General features: G+C 43.6%; 1 protein-coding gene across 2 annotated transcripts in view; it reads right to left on the reverse strand.

Moving 5' to 3' along the window:
• LOC115152342 (catenin delta-2-like) overlaps positions 1-16,649 on the reverse strand; it is a 412,167-nt gene that overhangs the window by 79,549 nt on the left and 315,969 nt on the right. For both annotated transcript variants that reach the window (XM_029697114.1, XM_029697124.1), the window contains exons 13-14: positions 7,869-8,001; positions 1,372-1,585 (exon numbers count right to left, since the gene is read on the reverse strand). In XM_029697114.1, the coding sequence (XP_029552974.1) occupies positions 1,372-1,585; positions 7,869-8,001 (347 nt within the window). The remainder of the gene's footprint in view (positions 1-1,371; positions 1,586-7,868; positions 8,002-16,649) is intronic.

The raw sequence follows: 16,649 nt of genomic DNA on the forward strand, positions 1-16,649 counted from the left end.
GAATGAGTATTCACACACAAACATTGTTTTTGGCCCTCTGTGTCCTCGGTCTCCGTGGAGACTGTCTGACCGAGAGATGAGCGTTGTTGCTGTGAGGGAGGAGTCAGAGGTCAAACTGGACATGAGGGTCACGCTTCCTCTCGCTTCCCTTATCTCTGAACATAACGCATAACATAACGCAACAAAAGCAGCCTCTGTCTGTATTTGTGCCTGTGTGTTTGTGTATGTGTGTCTGTGTGTGAGTTTATCTCTGAACAAGCTCTCCACGGAAAGGGTGAAGAAAAAATTATTACTCCTGAATTACAGTTTAAACACCGTTTCACTGTGTAAGAACATGTGATTGACTGGGTATCGAACCCAGGTCATCAGTGACACTCAAGACCATGTTAGCCCACTGAGCTAAAGCCTAGGCATTAGCACTGGGAGTTAACACAAGTCCTCAAGTCTTAAATGCTATTTCAAGAGGCCTCATTTCTCCCCTCAGGGGTTTGAAGGCCTTTACAATAGAGTCTATTCTGGCTCTGTCACAGACTGCCTGCCAGCCCAAAGGGCGGCCAATTTAGGCAGAGGTACCCGCTCCATCGGATTAGCTGATAGGCTTCTCAACGCCCATTCACAAGGCTAATCACTAGTCACAGATGGGCTAGGACCTAGTATGTCTGGCCCCTCCCATCAGAGATAAACACACACACACACAAACACACACACACGAAAGCTTGGATTAAGGTCCCCAGATGTTGATATAGACTGATGTAAAATAGTCTTTCAGGATCTCTCCTTGGCTAGCCTGTCTTAGAAGCCTTAACAAAGGTTCTAATGCTCCACACCAAACCAACGCACACTGATGTTCTCACTGTTCCCACCTAAGGGGCTAAAGAAACATGACTGTTGTAAAAACTGCAATCTCACAGAGATACCAAGGCCAAAAATACTAATATCTGGCAGATAGAAGAATCCTCAGAAAAGACTGAAAGTAGCGAAACAGACGTGTGTTCAGTGTGTGGGAGTTGTTTATTTCTCATATTTGTTGACTAGTGAGGGGGTTTGTTCCCAGCGTCACAGAGAGAAGGACTGTGGTTTGTGTTAATATTTCAGTGTGTGCTCTCAAAGACAGCTGAGACTTTGTCTGTCCGTGGACAATGAGGGTCTGAGAATTCAGACAGAATGCTACAGGTGTGACTTGAAACCATTGAACTCATTGATCCTGCTTTCCTTCAAATAGTTTTCTCTACTGAGCAGCTATGTTCTCCTGCTAGAGAATAACTCTGGACTTATGAGTAATTAAACCATTGGAATCAGTTATCACTGTCTTCTGGAATTTAGAGGTGTCAGTGTGTGTACGTGTATGTGTGTGTGTCATGTGTCCTGTACCTGTGACCAGTTCTCGTATCTCCACGTCTCCGGTCTTGCGTAGCAGGCGTACCAGGGCAGGTATGCCCCCAAAGTTCTTCAGGGTGATCTTGTTGTCGTCGTTGGCCTTGCCATAGACCAGGTTCCTCAAGGCTCCACAGGCACTCCGGTGGACCTCACTCATACGGTGGTCCAACAGGTCTACCAGCAGCTGGATCCCACCCTGACGACGAATCTGATGATGAATCAGACAGAGAGAGAGAGAAATAGTGGAGGAAAAGGTGAGTAACCTTGCTTGAAGATGTGTTGGCTTCCCAAGCAAATGCCTCAGCAGCACACAGATGGGCTACATTGAAGAAAATAATCATTTGCTGTCATCGATTGGAAAAAACTGTTGAGTTTGAAAACTGCTAGTCAAACTATTAAATCAAACTGTTAACAAATTAAACCAATTAGGGGAGGGGTGGTAGGCTTAGGGGAAAATAATAATAAAGGAAAATATATTTAAAAAATAAGAAAAAATATATATGGGGGAATGGAAATGATGCAGACAATTATATTGATAGAACCCACAATCTATCTGCAATATTAAAGCTGATCTACCTGTTAAATTAAAAAAATATATTAAAAAAATACAATACGAAATTAAACCTCAAAATGTAAATTCTAATCATGTACTCTCAGTGATTTCCAGGGAGATGAGACAGACAAGAACTTCAAACTGTTTTTCCAGCAGTCTTGCCCTCCAGGAGTTACAATCCTAACCTTCCCCCGCTGGTGTTACAGACATAGCCTTCCCCCACTGTTTCACTACAGGGCCTTCTGGAACCATCAGGGGGCCAATGAGCAGAGTGAAAGGAGGGTTCCAACCAGTCATCAGGGAGTTATAATGATCCTAGATCTCGGTAGTGGTTCACAGGAGGACATTATCCATAGAAACATTAAGATGTCCTTAACAAGCAACTGGTGAATATTTGGAGTTGTGTGTGTGTGTTTGCGTGTGTGTATGTGTGTGTGTATGTGTGTGTGTGTGTGTGTGTGTGTATGTGTGTTTGTGTGTGTGTTTGTGTATGTATGTGTGTGTGTGTGTGTGTGTGTGTGTGTGTGTGTGTGTGTGTGTGTGTGTGTTTGTGTGTGTGTTTATGTATGTGTGTGTGTGTGTATATGTGTGAGTGTTTGTGTGTGTGTTTGTGTGTGTGTGTGTATGTGTGTGTGTTTGTGTGTGTGTGTGATTATGTATGTGTGTGTGTGTGTGTATGTGTGTGTGTTTGTGTGTGTGTGTGTGTGTGTATGTGTGTGTGTGTGTGTGTGTGTGTGTTTGTGTGTGTGTTTGTGTGTGTGTTTGTGTGTGAGTAGGTGTGTGTGTATGTGTGTGAGTGCATGCGCATGTCTTAGATCCTAAACAAATTTGTGCACAAAATGTGAGAAAAATAAGCTTTCTGGGATCTTTTATTTCAGCTCATGAAATATGGGACCAACACTTTACATGTTGCGTTTATATTTTTGTTCAGTATAAATAGGGTTCCTATTTACTGCTATAAAGAGCTTCTGGCCCAGATTACAAGTGCCTTTCACCTTTAAAGGCTTCGCTCTGTTCTTGACCTGAACCTTCTCACACAAACCTTAGATAGCATCACCACACAGAGGGAGAGACAGAAACAGAGAGAGAGAGAGGAAAAGGTAGAAAGGGAGTAAGAAGGGAATGAAAGAGATAAGAGGGAGAGTGAGAGTGAAGGTGAAGGGAAAACAGTCAGGGAGAGAGAGAAAGAAAGGCAGAGAGGAGAGAAAGGGCAAGGAAAGGTTAGAAGAGCTGTTTGATGACATTGCAGAAGTTTATCGCTCCAAATTAATTTCAGATCTTTTCAATTAAGCCGGATTAACACTGAACTGAATACTAAACAAACCACATACATTGATACTCAAAAACATCCCTCGCTTCGCTCATCTTCTCTCCTCTCTCCTATCATCTCCTCTCTCCTCTCCCCTCTCCTAGCCTCTCTTCTACGTGGCACGTACAGTCACTAAGAGGACAATACTCTTGATGATCTAATAATCCACATAAACAGTGTATTGCCTCCATACCTAGGAGCAGTATATAAAGGTGATTATGCTGTGGATTGATTTGTTTGTGGCCTTCGGTTGCATGGCGGGCATAGCTACTGGACTACATTTACCGCTAGTAGTTAGTGTTAGCTACAGCTGCTTGGCACAGGTGGAGTGGGAATTGTGGGAAATGTGATCGGCTGGCTTCAGGATACGGGAGACCATGACAGGATCGCCAAGCTGGGAATGTGTGGAAAGTGTGGCCTCGTTCATAGCCATGTATGTGAGCCTTTGTTACAGATCTGTACATTACACACACACAATTTGCTTTACTGACTTTATTGTCCCAGTGGGGAAGATTTTGTTGCAGTATCATGTATACGTTTAAATACAGTAGACAACAAATTGACAATACAGCGACTCTAGTCTCTGTCAGTTTACCCTGCGTTTTCCACGGTTGCATTTGGGCTTGTAATCCACTCGCAGACAATCAGGGATTAGGCCATTGGCATACACATGCCGTTCATGTTTGAGTTGCACTGTAGTAGGAACTCTGTGCTGTATTAGATTCCGCTGCCAGCAGCGTTTCCATAACTGAGTCCGTTTTTTATGGCAGTTTTGGAGCAGTGGCTTCTTCCTTGCTGAGCGACCTTTCAGGTTAAGTCGATATAGGACTTGTTTCACTGTGGATATAGATACTTTTGTACCTGTTTCCTCCAGCATCTTCACAAGGTCCTTTGCTGTTGTTTTGGGATTGATTTGCACTTTTCGCACCAAAGTACGTTCATCTCTAGGAGACAGAATGCGTCTCCTTCCTGAGCGGTATGACAGCTGTGTGGTCTCATGATGTTTATACTTGGGTACTATTGTTTGTTCAGATGAACGTGGTACCTTCAGGCATTTGGAAATTGCACCCAAGGATGAACCAGACTTGTGGAGGTCTACAATTGTTTTTCTGATCTTGGCTGATTTCTTTTGATTTTCCCATGATGTCAAGCAGAGGCACTGAGTTTCGAAGGTAGGCCTTGAAATACATCCACAGGACCACCTCCAATTGACTCAGATTATGTCAATTAGCCTTTCAGAAGCTTCTAAAGCCATGACATAATTTTCTGGAATTTTCCAAGCTGTTTAAAGGCACAGTCAACTTAGTGTATGTAAACTTCTGACCCACTGGAATTGTGATACAGTGAATTATAAGTGAAATTATCTGTCTGTAAACAATTGTTGGAAAAATTACTTGTGTCATGCACAAAGTAGATGTCCTAACCGACTTGCCAAAACTATAGTTTGTTAACAAGATATTTGTGGAGTGGTTGAAAAACGAGTTTTAATGACTCCAACCTAAGTGTATGTAAACTTCCGACTTCAACTGTACATATGGACTGTACCAAAACAAATAATCTAATGATTCTGCCTCTTCACAGCAAAATCTGCAGAGCTGGGAAGGTTGTATCCCCCATATAAATAACATTCTGTTGGTTGCAAGAATTCTGTATAATAATTCAAATTAAAAAATTCAAAGTTTTGAATCCGGCGTCGTTTTGCGTATCAGTTCATAAACCATGTGCCATGGAATCTGTACATCAAAAATCTCTTCCCAAATATTTTGCAATCTATATGGCATGGCTGTCAATTTTTGGTCTTTAAATGAAACTAGTATACTTTTTTATTTATCACAATTTTCTTTAACCAATTTTGCTCGTTAATGCAGTTCCTAACTTTTTCCCTCTTCCATTTTTGCGGTAATGCTGAAATTAGTTGGTTGTAATTTTGGGTAGAGCAGACATTTCCATATGTTTTTATTAGCTGCATGTATGACATAACTCCACCAGTCCTATTTATGATATCATTTCCGAAGTTTATACCTTTCTAAACATTTTGTATTTTTTTTATCAATTAGTATATTTGAGTTTAACTACAATATTTGTTGTATTATTTGTTTTGTCATTTCTGGTGGATTAAATTAAAATTGCAACCATCTTTCTATGGCTTGTTTTAAAAATAGTGATATTTGGGAGATTATTTCCTTTTCAAATAACTGAAAGTGAGAGGTTGTAAACCCAATAAAGGGAAAAAAGCCTTTCTTTAACATAGGGTGAGACATTCTTACTAATTTGCTAGAGAACCAGTTTGGATTTAAGTATAACTTTTGTATTACTGAAGCCTTTAGTGAGATGTCTAATGCTTTAAAATTTAATCATTTCTGCCCTCCGAATTAATATAAATTATATAAATAGGCGCATTTAATTTTGTCTGGCTTGCTGTTCCAAATAAAATTGAATATTTTAATTTTAAAAACGGTTTGCTAGGTGTAGGCAAGACCATAAGCAAATGGGTAAACTGGGATATGACTAAAGAGTTAATCAGAGTGATTTTTACACAATAGAAAGGTATTTACCTTTCCATGGTAGTAAGATCTTATCTATTTTTTTTCATGAATCATCAGGGTACAATGACACCTTTGTTTTTAAGCCCTGTATTTCTAATCCCTTCATATTATTCTTGGATCTGACTTTAATAGCTTACATTTCGATGGCCATAATAAATAGATATGCCGATAGTGGACAACCTTGTTTACTCCTCTTGACAGTTTAAAACTTTCTGAGAAGTAGCCATTATTTACTATTTTACACCTAGGGTTACTATACATGATTTTAACCCATTTTATAAAAGATTCTCCAGTCGTACTTTATCCTTTTCAAAGTCCGCTATGAATAGCAGGCCTGGTTTCACAGATTTTTCATAGTGTTCTATTGTTTCCAGTACTTGCCTTATATTATCACCAATGTTTCATCCATGTAAAAAACCTGTCTGATTAGAATTAATAATGTCCGACAATACTTTTTAAATACTATGCGCTATACATTTTGCTAGAATTTTTGCATCACAACACCGAAGTGTAAGGGGCCTCCAAAACTGGATCTTCATATTTCCCACTTGTATCCTGTTTCAGTAATAATAAAATCAGACCTTCTTGTTGAGTGCCTGATAATATACCATTTACATAGAAGTGGTAAAAACATGTTAATAACAGTCCTCTGAGTATATCAAAAATGTTTTGGTACACCTCAACTAATGTCTAGTGTTTATGTAATAATCAAAAGGAAAATGCTGTTCTGAAACACAAGGCTTATCCAATGAAACATGAGAGACATGGATATAAAAGAGGAGCGAAATGGATGTAGAAAATGGAGGGAGGAAGAGAAAGAAGAGAAGCATGGGAAAAATACAGGGAGGTTTTGGTGGGGGAGGATGAGGGTAAGCAGGGATGGAAGAGGGATGAGACAGAAGAGGGGGAGTGAGAGTGAGAGAGAGAGAGAGAGAGAGAGAGAGAGAGAGAGAGAGAGAGAGTGAGACTGCAGCTTGACTATAGGCCACGTCTGGACAAATGGATATCGATAGATCATATAGCCACAAAAACAGCTGATGGGATTGAACTTTAGCCAGACAGAGATGAGAAGGGGGCGGTGTGTATGTTTGTGTGTAGACGTGCTATAAATAATGTTGAGCTGAATTTGCCAAACTGTCTCTGTGGTCAGTCACAATAAAGGCCAGACTTTAGTCTTCCGGATGCCCTACACCCACCCACCCACACACACACCACTCTAATCATTACTTTGCACACTCTCTGCATTATTTGAACCCATATCCTGGAATCAAATACCGGCCTCCATCCCTCCCTTCTCTTTCTTTCTGCTCTCCCTCTTTCTCTCCCTCTCCACTTTTCGCTCCCTCTCCCCATTCTTTCTCCCTCTCCTCCATTCTCTGTCCCTCACCCCCACTCTCTCTCCCTCTCCCCATCTCTCCCTCCCCCACTCTCTCTCCCTCTCCCCATCTCTCCCTCCCCCACTCCCTCTCCCTCGATACTTTGTGGAGACAATCACAGCATTGTCTTGTCTGTCAATACCAAGCTTTCTTCTTATTGAGTCTCTGCTCTATTCAACGATAATTCCAACTGCTACAACACAAAAAAGGACTATGTTTGTACCTGTGTGTGTGTGTGTGTGTGTGTGTGTGTGTGTGTGTGTGTGTGTGTGTGTGTGTGTGTGTGTGTGTGTGTGTGTGCAAGTGTGTGCAAGTGTGTATGCACATATGTTTTTGTGCATTTTACACTGTGCATCGTCACTTTTCAAAAAGAGGGTGAAGCAGCTATTGACCAACAGCGGCACAGCAGAAATGTATTTCATCGAGCAGGGCAGAGGCACGTCAATGCTGTCTGCTGTTGTAAAAATGGATTGTGAGGGATTCAGAGCAGACAACACAATGTAACACAATGTAACAGATTACTGCTATGTCAAGGCGATAGGAGGCTTATTAATAAAGTGTTTGTTAAAGGGTTCTAACACCCGTTTATTCCAGATAGCCTTAGAGGGATTTGTAAAGAGAGTGAGATGCACTGGGTTTTGGGAATGCTAGAAAGGACTTTGTCTTTGCCGAACACACACACACACACACACACAGTGGTAGGCTACCTCTGATTTGATATTGTTGTCTCCGAAGCAAAGGTGTTGGAGGTAGGCTGCAGCGTTGGACTGGACTGAAGGAAACTGGTGCTGCAGCATCTGAATCACTTCAGGTAACTCTGGATCTCTCCATCCAAACTCCCTACAGAAAGAGAGGGGGTGGGGGGTAGAGAGGAAGAGAGAGGGGGGAAAAGAGGGGGGAGAGAGAGAGAGAGCGAAAGAGAGAGAATGAGAAAAAATGTAATTGTTAGATGATTATACAGCACAACACAGTACCCGCAGGCAACATTTATTTCCGAGGTTGAAGACCATAAGATCGTTAGTTGTGTGGGTGTGTGAGGCCAGTCACCACCGTTATTCCATTAGGTTTAACACTCCCACTGATACACAGGACAAAGTGAAATAAATGTTTTCTCTCACATCATTATGGAGGAAATGGTTTTCTTTATTATGTTATCCTTCTCACATGGTTGTTGTGGAATGCAGAGAAATTAGAAATACAGTAGGGATAGAATACCTACTGTGTGGCTCACCACTGCTATAATACTCTACCCCTTTCTCCCTCTGTCTCTCTGTCTCTCTCTCGCTCTGTCTCTCTCTCGCTCTGTCAATTCAATTTAAGGAGCTTTATTGGCATGGGAAACATATGTTTACATTGCCAAAGCAAGTGAAATAGATAATAAACAAAAGTGGAATAAACAATAAAAAATTACCAGTTAATATTACACTCACAAATGTTACAAAAGAAAAAAAACATTTAAAATGTCATATTTTGTCTACATACAGTGTTGTAACGATGTGCAAATACTTGAAGTACAGAAGGGAAAATAAATGAACATAAATATAGGTTGTATTTACAATGGTGTTTGTTCTTCACTGGTTGCCCTTATCTGTGGCAACAGGTCACATGTCTTGCTGCTGTGATGGCACACTGTGGTATTTCACCCAGTAGATATGGGAGTTTATCAAAATTGGAATTGTTTTTGAATTCTTTGTTGGTCTGTGTAAAACACGTGTCTCTAATATGGTCATACATTTGGCAGAAGGTTAGGAAGTGCAGCTCAGTTTCCACCTCATTTTGTGGGCAGTGTGCACACAGCCTGTCTTCTCTCGAGTGCCAGGTCTGCCTTCGGCGGCCTTTCTCAATTGCAAGGCTAAGCTCACTGAGTCTGTACAGTCAAAGATTTCCTTAATTTTGGGTCAGTCACAATGGTCAGGTATTCTGCCACTGTGTACTCTCTGTTTAGGGCAAAATAGCAGTCTAGTTTGCTCAGTTTTTTTGTAAATTCTTTCCAATGTGTCAAGTAATTATCTTTTTGTTTTCTTGGGTCGCCGAACGATTACAGTTTGTAACAGTGAATGTTACAGTACATGTTACGCAAACAAAATACAGGCATGATGATTTACAGCTCTTAACGGTTAGTCGTAGGCCCATTGGATTAAGGTATTCCGCTGTCTTTTCGGGTGAATTCTTGTACAAGACCCCTACACTGAAGCAGCCATCAAGTGGGTTAAATCATATTTCACATTCATCAGCCATACAATGAGAAGACGATTTCTCACTAGGATACGACTTCCGATGTAAAATAACCAACAGAATCACATAGCCTATTTTAAACAATTGGCCATTTGGGCACATCGAGCTTTCCACATGCCCGGGCAGTCTCGTGATGGAAGCGAACATCTGCAATTGCGGTCAGTAGGCAACATGAAATGTGTTTAATTTTGAGAGAACATTTTGCATCGGGAGCCCGTGAATCGATTTGAAAACGTCAAGTGTCTCTGCGAGCCTTCTGTCCAAAACTGTTATAATTAATAGCCTATTCCATGTTCTGTTATCCCCAAATATTTTTGTGCGTGAGCTAATAGCTAGCTGTGCCCTCTCTTAGCTAAATATTGCAACGTTGTTTGATTCAAGAAGGAATATTTCTAGATATATTTTCGTTATGTCAGTTATGGCTTGATGGTTCGAATGTGTAATCAATCTGTCTGTCCATTGGCGAGCTAGCTGCATTATAGCTGTCATTTGAGGTGAATTTAGGGGAACTATTCTCAGCCACAAATGTTAGCTTGCTATTCTGAATTGAATTGTTTATATAAGTTCTATTTTCAAAGCCATTTAAAGTCCAAAGAAGAAAAAGAAGCCTGAAGGAGCGAGGAGAGATGACGAGAAACTAATTGGGTTTACGGTTTAATCTGTGGATTAATTGTCGGAGTAGAGGACCTTGTGCATTTCAGGTAAAATAACAACCCAATGTTTATATCCCAGGACAAATAAACTAGCAACAGCCATACATGTTTAATGCCTTTTGACCTGTCCCCAAATTAAAATAATTGGTTCAGAGTTTGTTTGGATATTTCAACCTGCGTGTCCTGATCGCTTCTGGTGTGGGTGAACAAAATCAACATGCGCGCGATGGCGCACGAGGACGCACACACGCGTCCGGTTTGGTCAGCATGTTATACAGAGACCACAAGGGATATCAAAGGTCTGTGAAAAGTGCACAATTTCAACCGGCGTACACATTTTTTATTTGCCCAATAGACATTTGTCATTTCAGATGTTTACATTTGACTACATTTATTTCTCATTTGGAGGATAATTTGCAGTGTTGATGAATCTCTCTTTAAAAAAATGTTTACACTGTTTTATTTAAAGCTTCAGGCAAAGTTATTGTTACCTGCCTCTGTCATTCAGTCTATTATTGAAGAATTTCAAGATATTCACGACCTTAGTCAATCACATCTTCTTTCAAAGCGCAAGTATAAATTGGGTGTACTTGGCATTCCTGAGAAGGATATAAAAATATAATTGAAGAGCTCCAAAAGGAGGATCTTCTCAAGGCCTATAATGGTTCTTTACAAACAGATCAGCGTCAGAAGACTATCTTTAAAAACACTTTCAATTATGTTGAACCTGTGCCCTTGTATTTAGGCACTAATGAATCTGGGAAAGAGTGCTTTGCCCAGTATGTCCCTATAAATAAAACACTCGGTGCCCTTTTTGAGTCAGAGACATTCAAGACACAGTATGAGAAATCACACACTCACATATCTGATAAGGAAATCTTTCAAGATATTCAGGATGGAAAGTATATTGCAGACAATGTTTTATTTAAAACAGAAGCATAATCTTTAGCCTTAATACTATATCAATATGCATTTGAGGTTGCAAATCCTTTGGGATCAAGGAAAAGAAACACAAACTGCTTGCTTTCTATCTTGCTCTATGTGAATTTTAGGCTTATAATAGGTCAAATATTGATCACATGCAACTAGTCCTTCTGTGCAGAGAGCAAGATTTTGGACAGGAATTTGTTCTTTACCCATTGCTAAGAGATTTTAAGGAGCTAAAGGATGGTGGTATTGTTTTAGCAGATGGATGTGTTTTGAGAGGTGCTTCACTGTAACGCCCTGGCCATAGAGAGGGGTTTTTGTTCTTTATTTTGGTTAGGCCAGGGTGTTACATTGGGTGGGCGTTCTATGTTCCTTTTTCTATGTTTTTGTATTTCTTTGTTTTGGGCCGTGTGTGGCTCCCAATCAGGCACAGCTGAAGCTCGTTGTTGCTGATTGGGAGTCACACATAAGGAGCATGTTTTTCCTTTGGGTTTTGTGGGTAATTGTTTCTGTTCAGTGTGTTTCCTGTCAGTACTGTTTGGCTGTCGGTTTTCCTGTTTTTTTGTATAGTGTTCTCTTTGTTTGAATTAAATGTCAAGATGAACACTAACTCCGCTGCACCTTGGTCTTCTTCCGATGACAGCCCTTACAGAATTACCCACCAAAAACGGACCAAGCAGCGGAGGAAGGAGAGGCACCAGGGGAAGGACTCATGGACTTTGGAGAAAATGGAGAGGATCGTTCAGGATTCCTGGAGATGGGAGGAATTACTGGACGAAGGTGGACCATGGGCTCAAGCTGGGGATTATTGCCGCCCGCAGTGGGAGATCGAGGCGGCGAGAGCTGAGAGGCGCTGGTATGAGGAGAGTGAGCGCAACAAGCACGAGAGGCAGCCCCCAAACATTTTTGGGGGGGGCACACGGGGAGTGGCGGAACCAGGAAGGAATTCTGGGCCAACTCCCCATGCTTACCGGAAGCAGCGTAGTACTGGTAAGACACCGTGTTATGCTGTGGAGCGCACGGTGTCCCCAGTGCGCGTGCATAGCCCAGTGCGCTACATACCAGCCCCCCGCAAGTGCCATGCGAGTGCAGGCATCGAGCCAGGGCGGATGGTGCCAGCTCAGCGCGTCTGATCTCCAGGTTATCCTGCGCCAGCGTTGCGTACTGTGTCTCCAGAGCGCTGGGAGGGTCCAGTTTGCCCAATGCCTGCTCTCCGCCCGTGCCGGGCCAAAGTGGGCATTCAGCCTGGAGTAAGCATATCGAGCGTACACACCAGAACTCCAGTGCTCCCCCACAGCCCGGTTTATCCTGTGCCTCCTCCTCGGTCCAGGCCTCCAGTGGGTCTCCCCATCCTGGTCCGTCCTGTGCCTCCTCCTAGGTCCAGGCCACCAGTGGGTCTCCCCATCCTGGTCCGTCCTGTGCCTCCTCCTAGGTCCAGGCCTCCAGTGGGTCTCCCCATCCTGGTCCGTCCTGTGCCTCCTCCTAGGACCAGGCCACCAGTGGGTCTCCCCATCCTGGTCCGTCCTGTGCCACCTCGCAGGACTAGGCCTCCAGTGGGTCTCGCCAGTTCGGAGCCGCCAGAGCTGCCCGCCAGTCCGGAGCCGCCAGAGCTGCCCGCCAGTCAGGAGCCACCAGAGCCGCCCGCCAGTCAGGAGCCGCCAGAGCCGCCCGCCAGTCAGGAGCCGCCAGAGCCGCCCGCCAGTCAGGAGCCGCCAGAGCCGCCCGCCAGTCAGGAGCCGCCAGAGCCGCCCGCCTGTCCGGAGCCGCCAGAGCCGCCCGGCTGTCCGGAGCCGCCAGAGCCGCCCGGCTGTCCGGAGCCGCCAGAGCCGCCCGCCTGTCCGGAGCCGCCAGAGCCGCCCGCCTGTCCAGAGCAGTCAGAGCCGCAAGCCAGCCCGGTGAGTCCTGTGCCTACGCCTAGGGCCAGGCCTCTTTCATGTCTCCCCAGCCTGGTGAGTCCTGTGCCTGTGCCCAGGGCCAGGCCTCCTTCATGTCTCCCCAGCCTGGTGAATCCTGGGCCAGAGCCGCCAGAGCCGCCCGCCAGCCCGGAGCCGCCGGAGCCGCCAGAGCTGCCCGCCAGACTGGTGAGTCCTGTGCCTGCGCCCAGGGCCTTCTTCATATCTCCCCAGCCTGGTGAATCCTGGGTCAGTGCCACCGGAGCCGCCAGGGACGCCTGCCAGCCGGGTGCAACCAGGGTCGCCCGCCAGCCGGGCGCAGCCATCGCCACCCGCCAGCCGGGCGCAGCCATCGCCGCCCGCCAGCCGGGCGCAGTCAGGGTCGCCCGCCAGACCTTCGGCGCGGCACCTAAGAGGGCGACGCCAAGGGTGGAACAGAGGCCCCGTCCCGCACCCGCACCTGGCCGTAAGAAGGCCCACCCGGACCCTCCCCTTCAGTGTCAGGTTTTGCGGCCGGAGTCCGCACCTTGGGGGGGGGGTACTGTAACGCCCTGGCCATAGAGAGGGGTTTTTGTTCTTTATTTCGGTTAGGCCAGGGTGTTGCATTGGGTGGGCGTTCTATGTTCCTTTTTCTATGTTTTTGTATTTTTTTGTTTTGGGTCGTGTGTGACTCCCAATCAGGCACAGCTGAAGCTCGTTGTTGCTGATTAGGAGTCACACATAAGGAGCATGTTTTTCCTTTGGGTTTTGTGGGTAATTGTTTCTGTTAGTGTTTTGCACCTGACAGGACTGTTTGGCTGTCGGTTTTCTTATTTTTGTGTAGTGTTCTCTTTTGTTCTAATTAAACATTATGATGAACACTAACTCCGCTGCATCTTGGTCTACTCTCTCTCTCACGACAGCCCTTACATTCATGTGCCATAGCTAGAGATAATCTGGGATCTCACAGTATCGGGGGCTTTGTGGAAAATTTCAGCCGGAGTACATATTGCGATATTGTGACATTGACAGAGCAACATTTGAGTCTAATCCACTGTCAACTGGTTCAACAAGAACTTCCCAGTCCTATAAAGATGATGTACTGTACAGTACATAGAAGCTAATGACAAGGACAGTGCATGTGGTGTCAAATTTCATTCTCTATTTTATGAGCTTAGATACTTCTATGTTTGCCAACCTGGACTGCCTCCTTGCCTTGGTCATGACCACTTCGAGGGCATTGTCTCTTTTGACCTTACACTGTTCATTAACCATTTGGTCAATCAAGAGAAACATTTAACATATTTAGAATTGAACAGATGCATCAGCCAATTTAAATACCTTCGGAGTGATGGTAATGACTAACCTCCTGAGATAAGCCCTGGCAGTGAGAAGCTACAGTTGAAGTCGGAAGTTTACATACACTTAGGTTGGAGTCATAAAAACTAGTTTTTCAACCACTCCACAAATTTCTTATTAACAAACTATAGTTTTGGCAAGTCGGTTAGGACATCTACTTTGTGCATGACACAAGTCAATTTTCCAAAAATTGTTTACAGACAGATTATTTCACTTATAATTCACTGTATCACAATTCCAGTGGGTCAGAAGTTTACATACATTAAGTTGACTGTGCCTTTAAAGAGCTTGGAAAATTCCAGAAAATACCACGTTCATCTGTATAAACAATAGTACGCAAGTATAAACACCATGGGACCACGCAGCCATCATACCGCTCAGGAAGGAGACGCGTTCTGTCTCCTAGAGATGAATGTACTTTGGTGCGAAAAGTGCAAATCATTCCCAGAACAACAGCAAAGGACCTTGTGAAGATGCTGGAGGAAACAGGGACAAAAGTATCTATATCCACAGTAAAACGAGTCCTATATCGACATAACATGAAAGGCCACTCAACAAGGAAGAAGCCATTGTACTTGGCTTTAGAAGCTTCTAATAGGCTAATTGACATCATTTGAGTCAATTGGAGGTGTACCTATGGATGTATTTCAAGGCCTATCTTCAAACTCGGTGCCTCTTTGCTTGGCATCATGAGAAAATCAAAAGAAATCAGCCAAGATCAGAAAAACAATTGTAGACCTCCACAAGTCTGGTTCATCCTTGGGAGCAATTTCCAAACGCATGAAGATACCACGTTCATCTGTACAAACAATAGTACGCAAGTATAAACACCATGGGACCACGCAGCCGTCATACCGCTCAGGAATCTGAAAAACTGAGTTTAAATGTATTTGGCTACATTCCGACTTCAACTGTAAGTGGATATGCTGTACAAAACTGGTGTCTGTTGAGAGTACTCCCCCTCTTAGTAGGAGATCGAATCAAAAATCTACCAGATAGTGGTGTATGGCAGTTGATTTTGCTCCTAAGACAAATCGTCGGATACATATGTGCATCAGCCATTACTGCTGACCAGGTGACATATCTTCAAGTCCTTATTGATTAATATACCAATTTCAGAACTGAGATTTTCCTGGCAAACCCCTCAAGCCAAAGCACCATTATCTCTGCCATTACCCAGAGCTTATCATTAGGTTCGGGCCACTTATTTGTCTCTGGACGTTGAGGTTTGAGAGTAAGTATACTTACTTCAAGCAGTGTGTACGGAAATTGCACAACTTTAACAATCTACGTGGGACTCTAGCAGAGAGACACCAACTGTTCCAAGCCTATTTAAGTGCTGGCAGTTTATTTCCGCCTCTCATTCAAGTAGAAAAGGGAACTGACTTTTATGCCACTGATTACAACAAGAAGATTGAGGATTCAGTCGCTGCATTTCACTTCAAATCTATATAACACAGTTGTTTTAAATAATATCACTGTCAAAAGCACAAAGTACTGAAATGGAATGTATGTAGCGATGGGGAAAGATGAGGATGGATTGCAAATGGGTGAGATGAAGTTGATCCTGGTCCATTGCTACTCTTCTGTTCATTCTGTTTTAGAGAGGCAGCAGGCTGTGTAGTTAGATGATTTAGCTATTCACTGCCTAACAGGAGTAGCCCAAGACTCAAACTTTACCTGCATTAAGCATGAAGACCTTCTTGATTATTACCCCTTAGTGGAGTACAAGATATTTGGCAAAGCAATGGCAAATCAGAGGGAAAGCCAGACCTTCAATTTCTTAAAGAAGAAGACCTACAGGAGCACATCAGACCAATACAATGCCGGAAGCTGCTAAATGCATGGAGATTTCAAGGTATTACATTTAGCTAAAAGATTTACAGGTACAGTTGAGAGGAAATGTTTGGAATTTTATTACTTTAGATTTATGAGTTGAGCAACTATTTTACTTCCAGAACAAGCAAGGAGTTACACAGCTGGTGCCATCAAGGATACATCAACATTTGAGCCATCAAGCCCGTCCCCTTCACAGTCATCCTCCACATCCAGCACAACCCTGTCAACAACCAGTACGACCAGTACTGTTGACCTGGACATCTGGCTGGAGAACTTCACTGTCCCTTGGGGGAAAATGTGCATGAACCTGAGATCAGCCATCGCTAGAGGTACACGGCCAACTACGGGAGAACAAAGAGAGATGGTAAGAATTAAAGTAGATGCAATGAGAGTTATTGAGCCTAATCTGACCAGAACAGATTGCCGTACAATAGCCAATATGATGGTACAACAGTACCCGAAAGGCTTCGCTGATACAATGAGAGATGGCACAACAATTGGGAGTGGCTATGGATCCCTCTTAAATCAGATGAAAACATGCATTGAGCATAAGAATCGTGATAATCCTATGTTATGGCTAAGAAAGAGAAAAATACTCTCAGGC

This window comes from Salmo trutta, chromosome 2 (genome assembly GCF_901001165.1).
Source record: "Salmo trutta chromosome 2, fSalTru1.1, whole genome shotgun sequence".
Lineage (NCBI taxonomy): Eukaryota > Metazoa > Chordata > Actinopteri > Salmoniformes > Salmonidae > Salmo > Salmo trutta.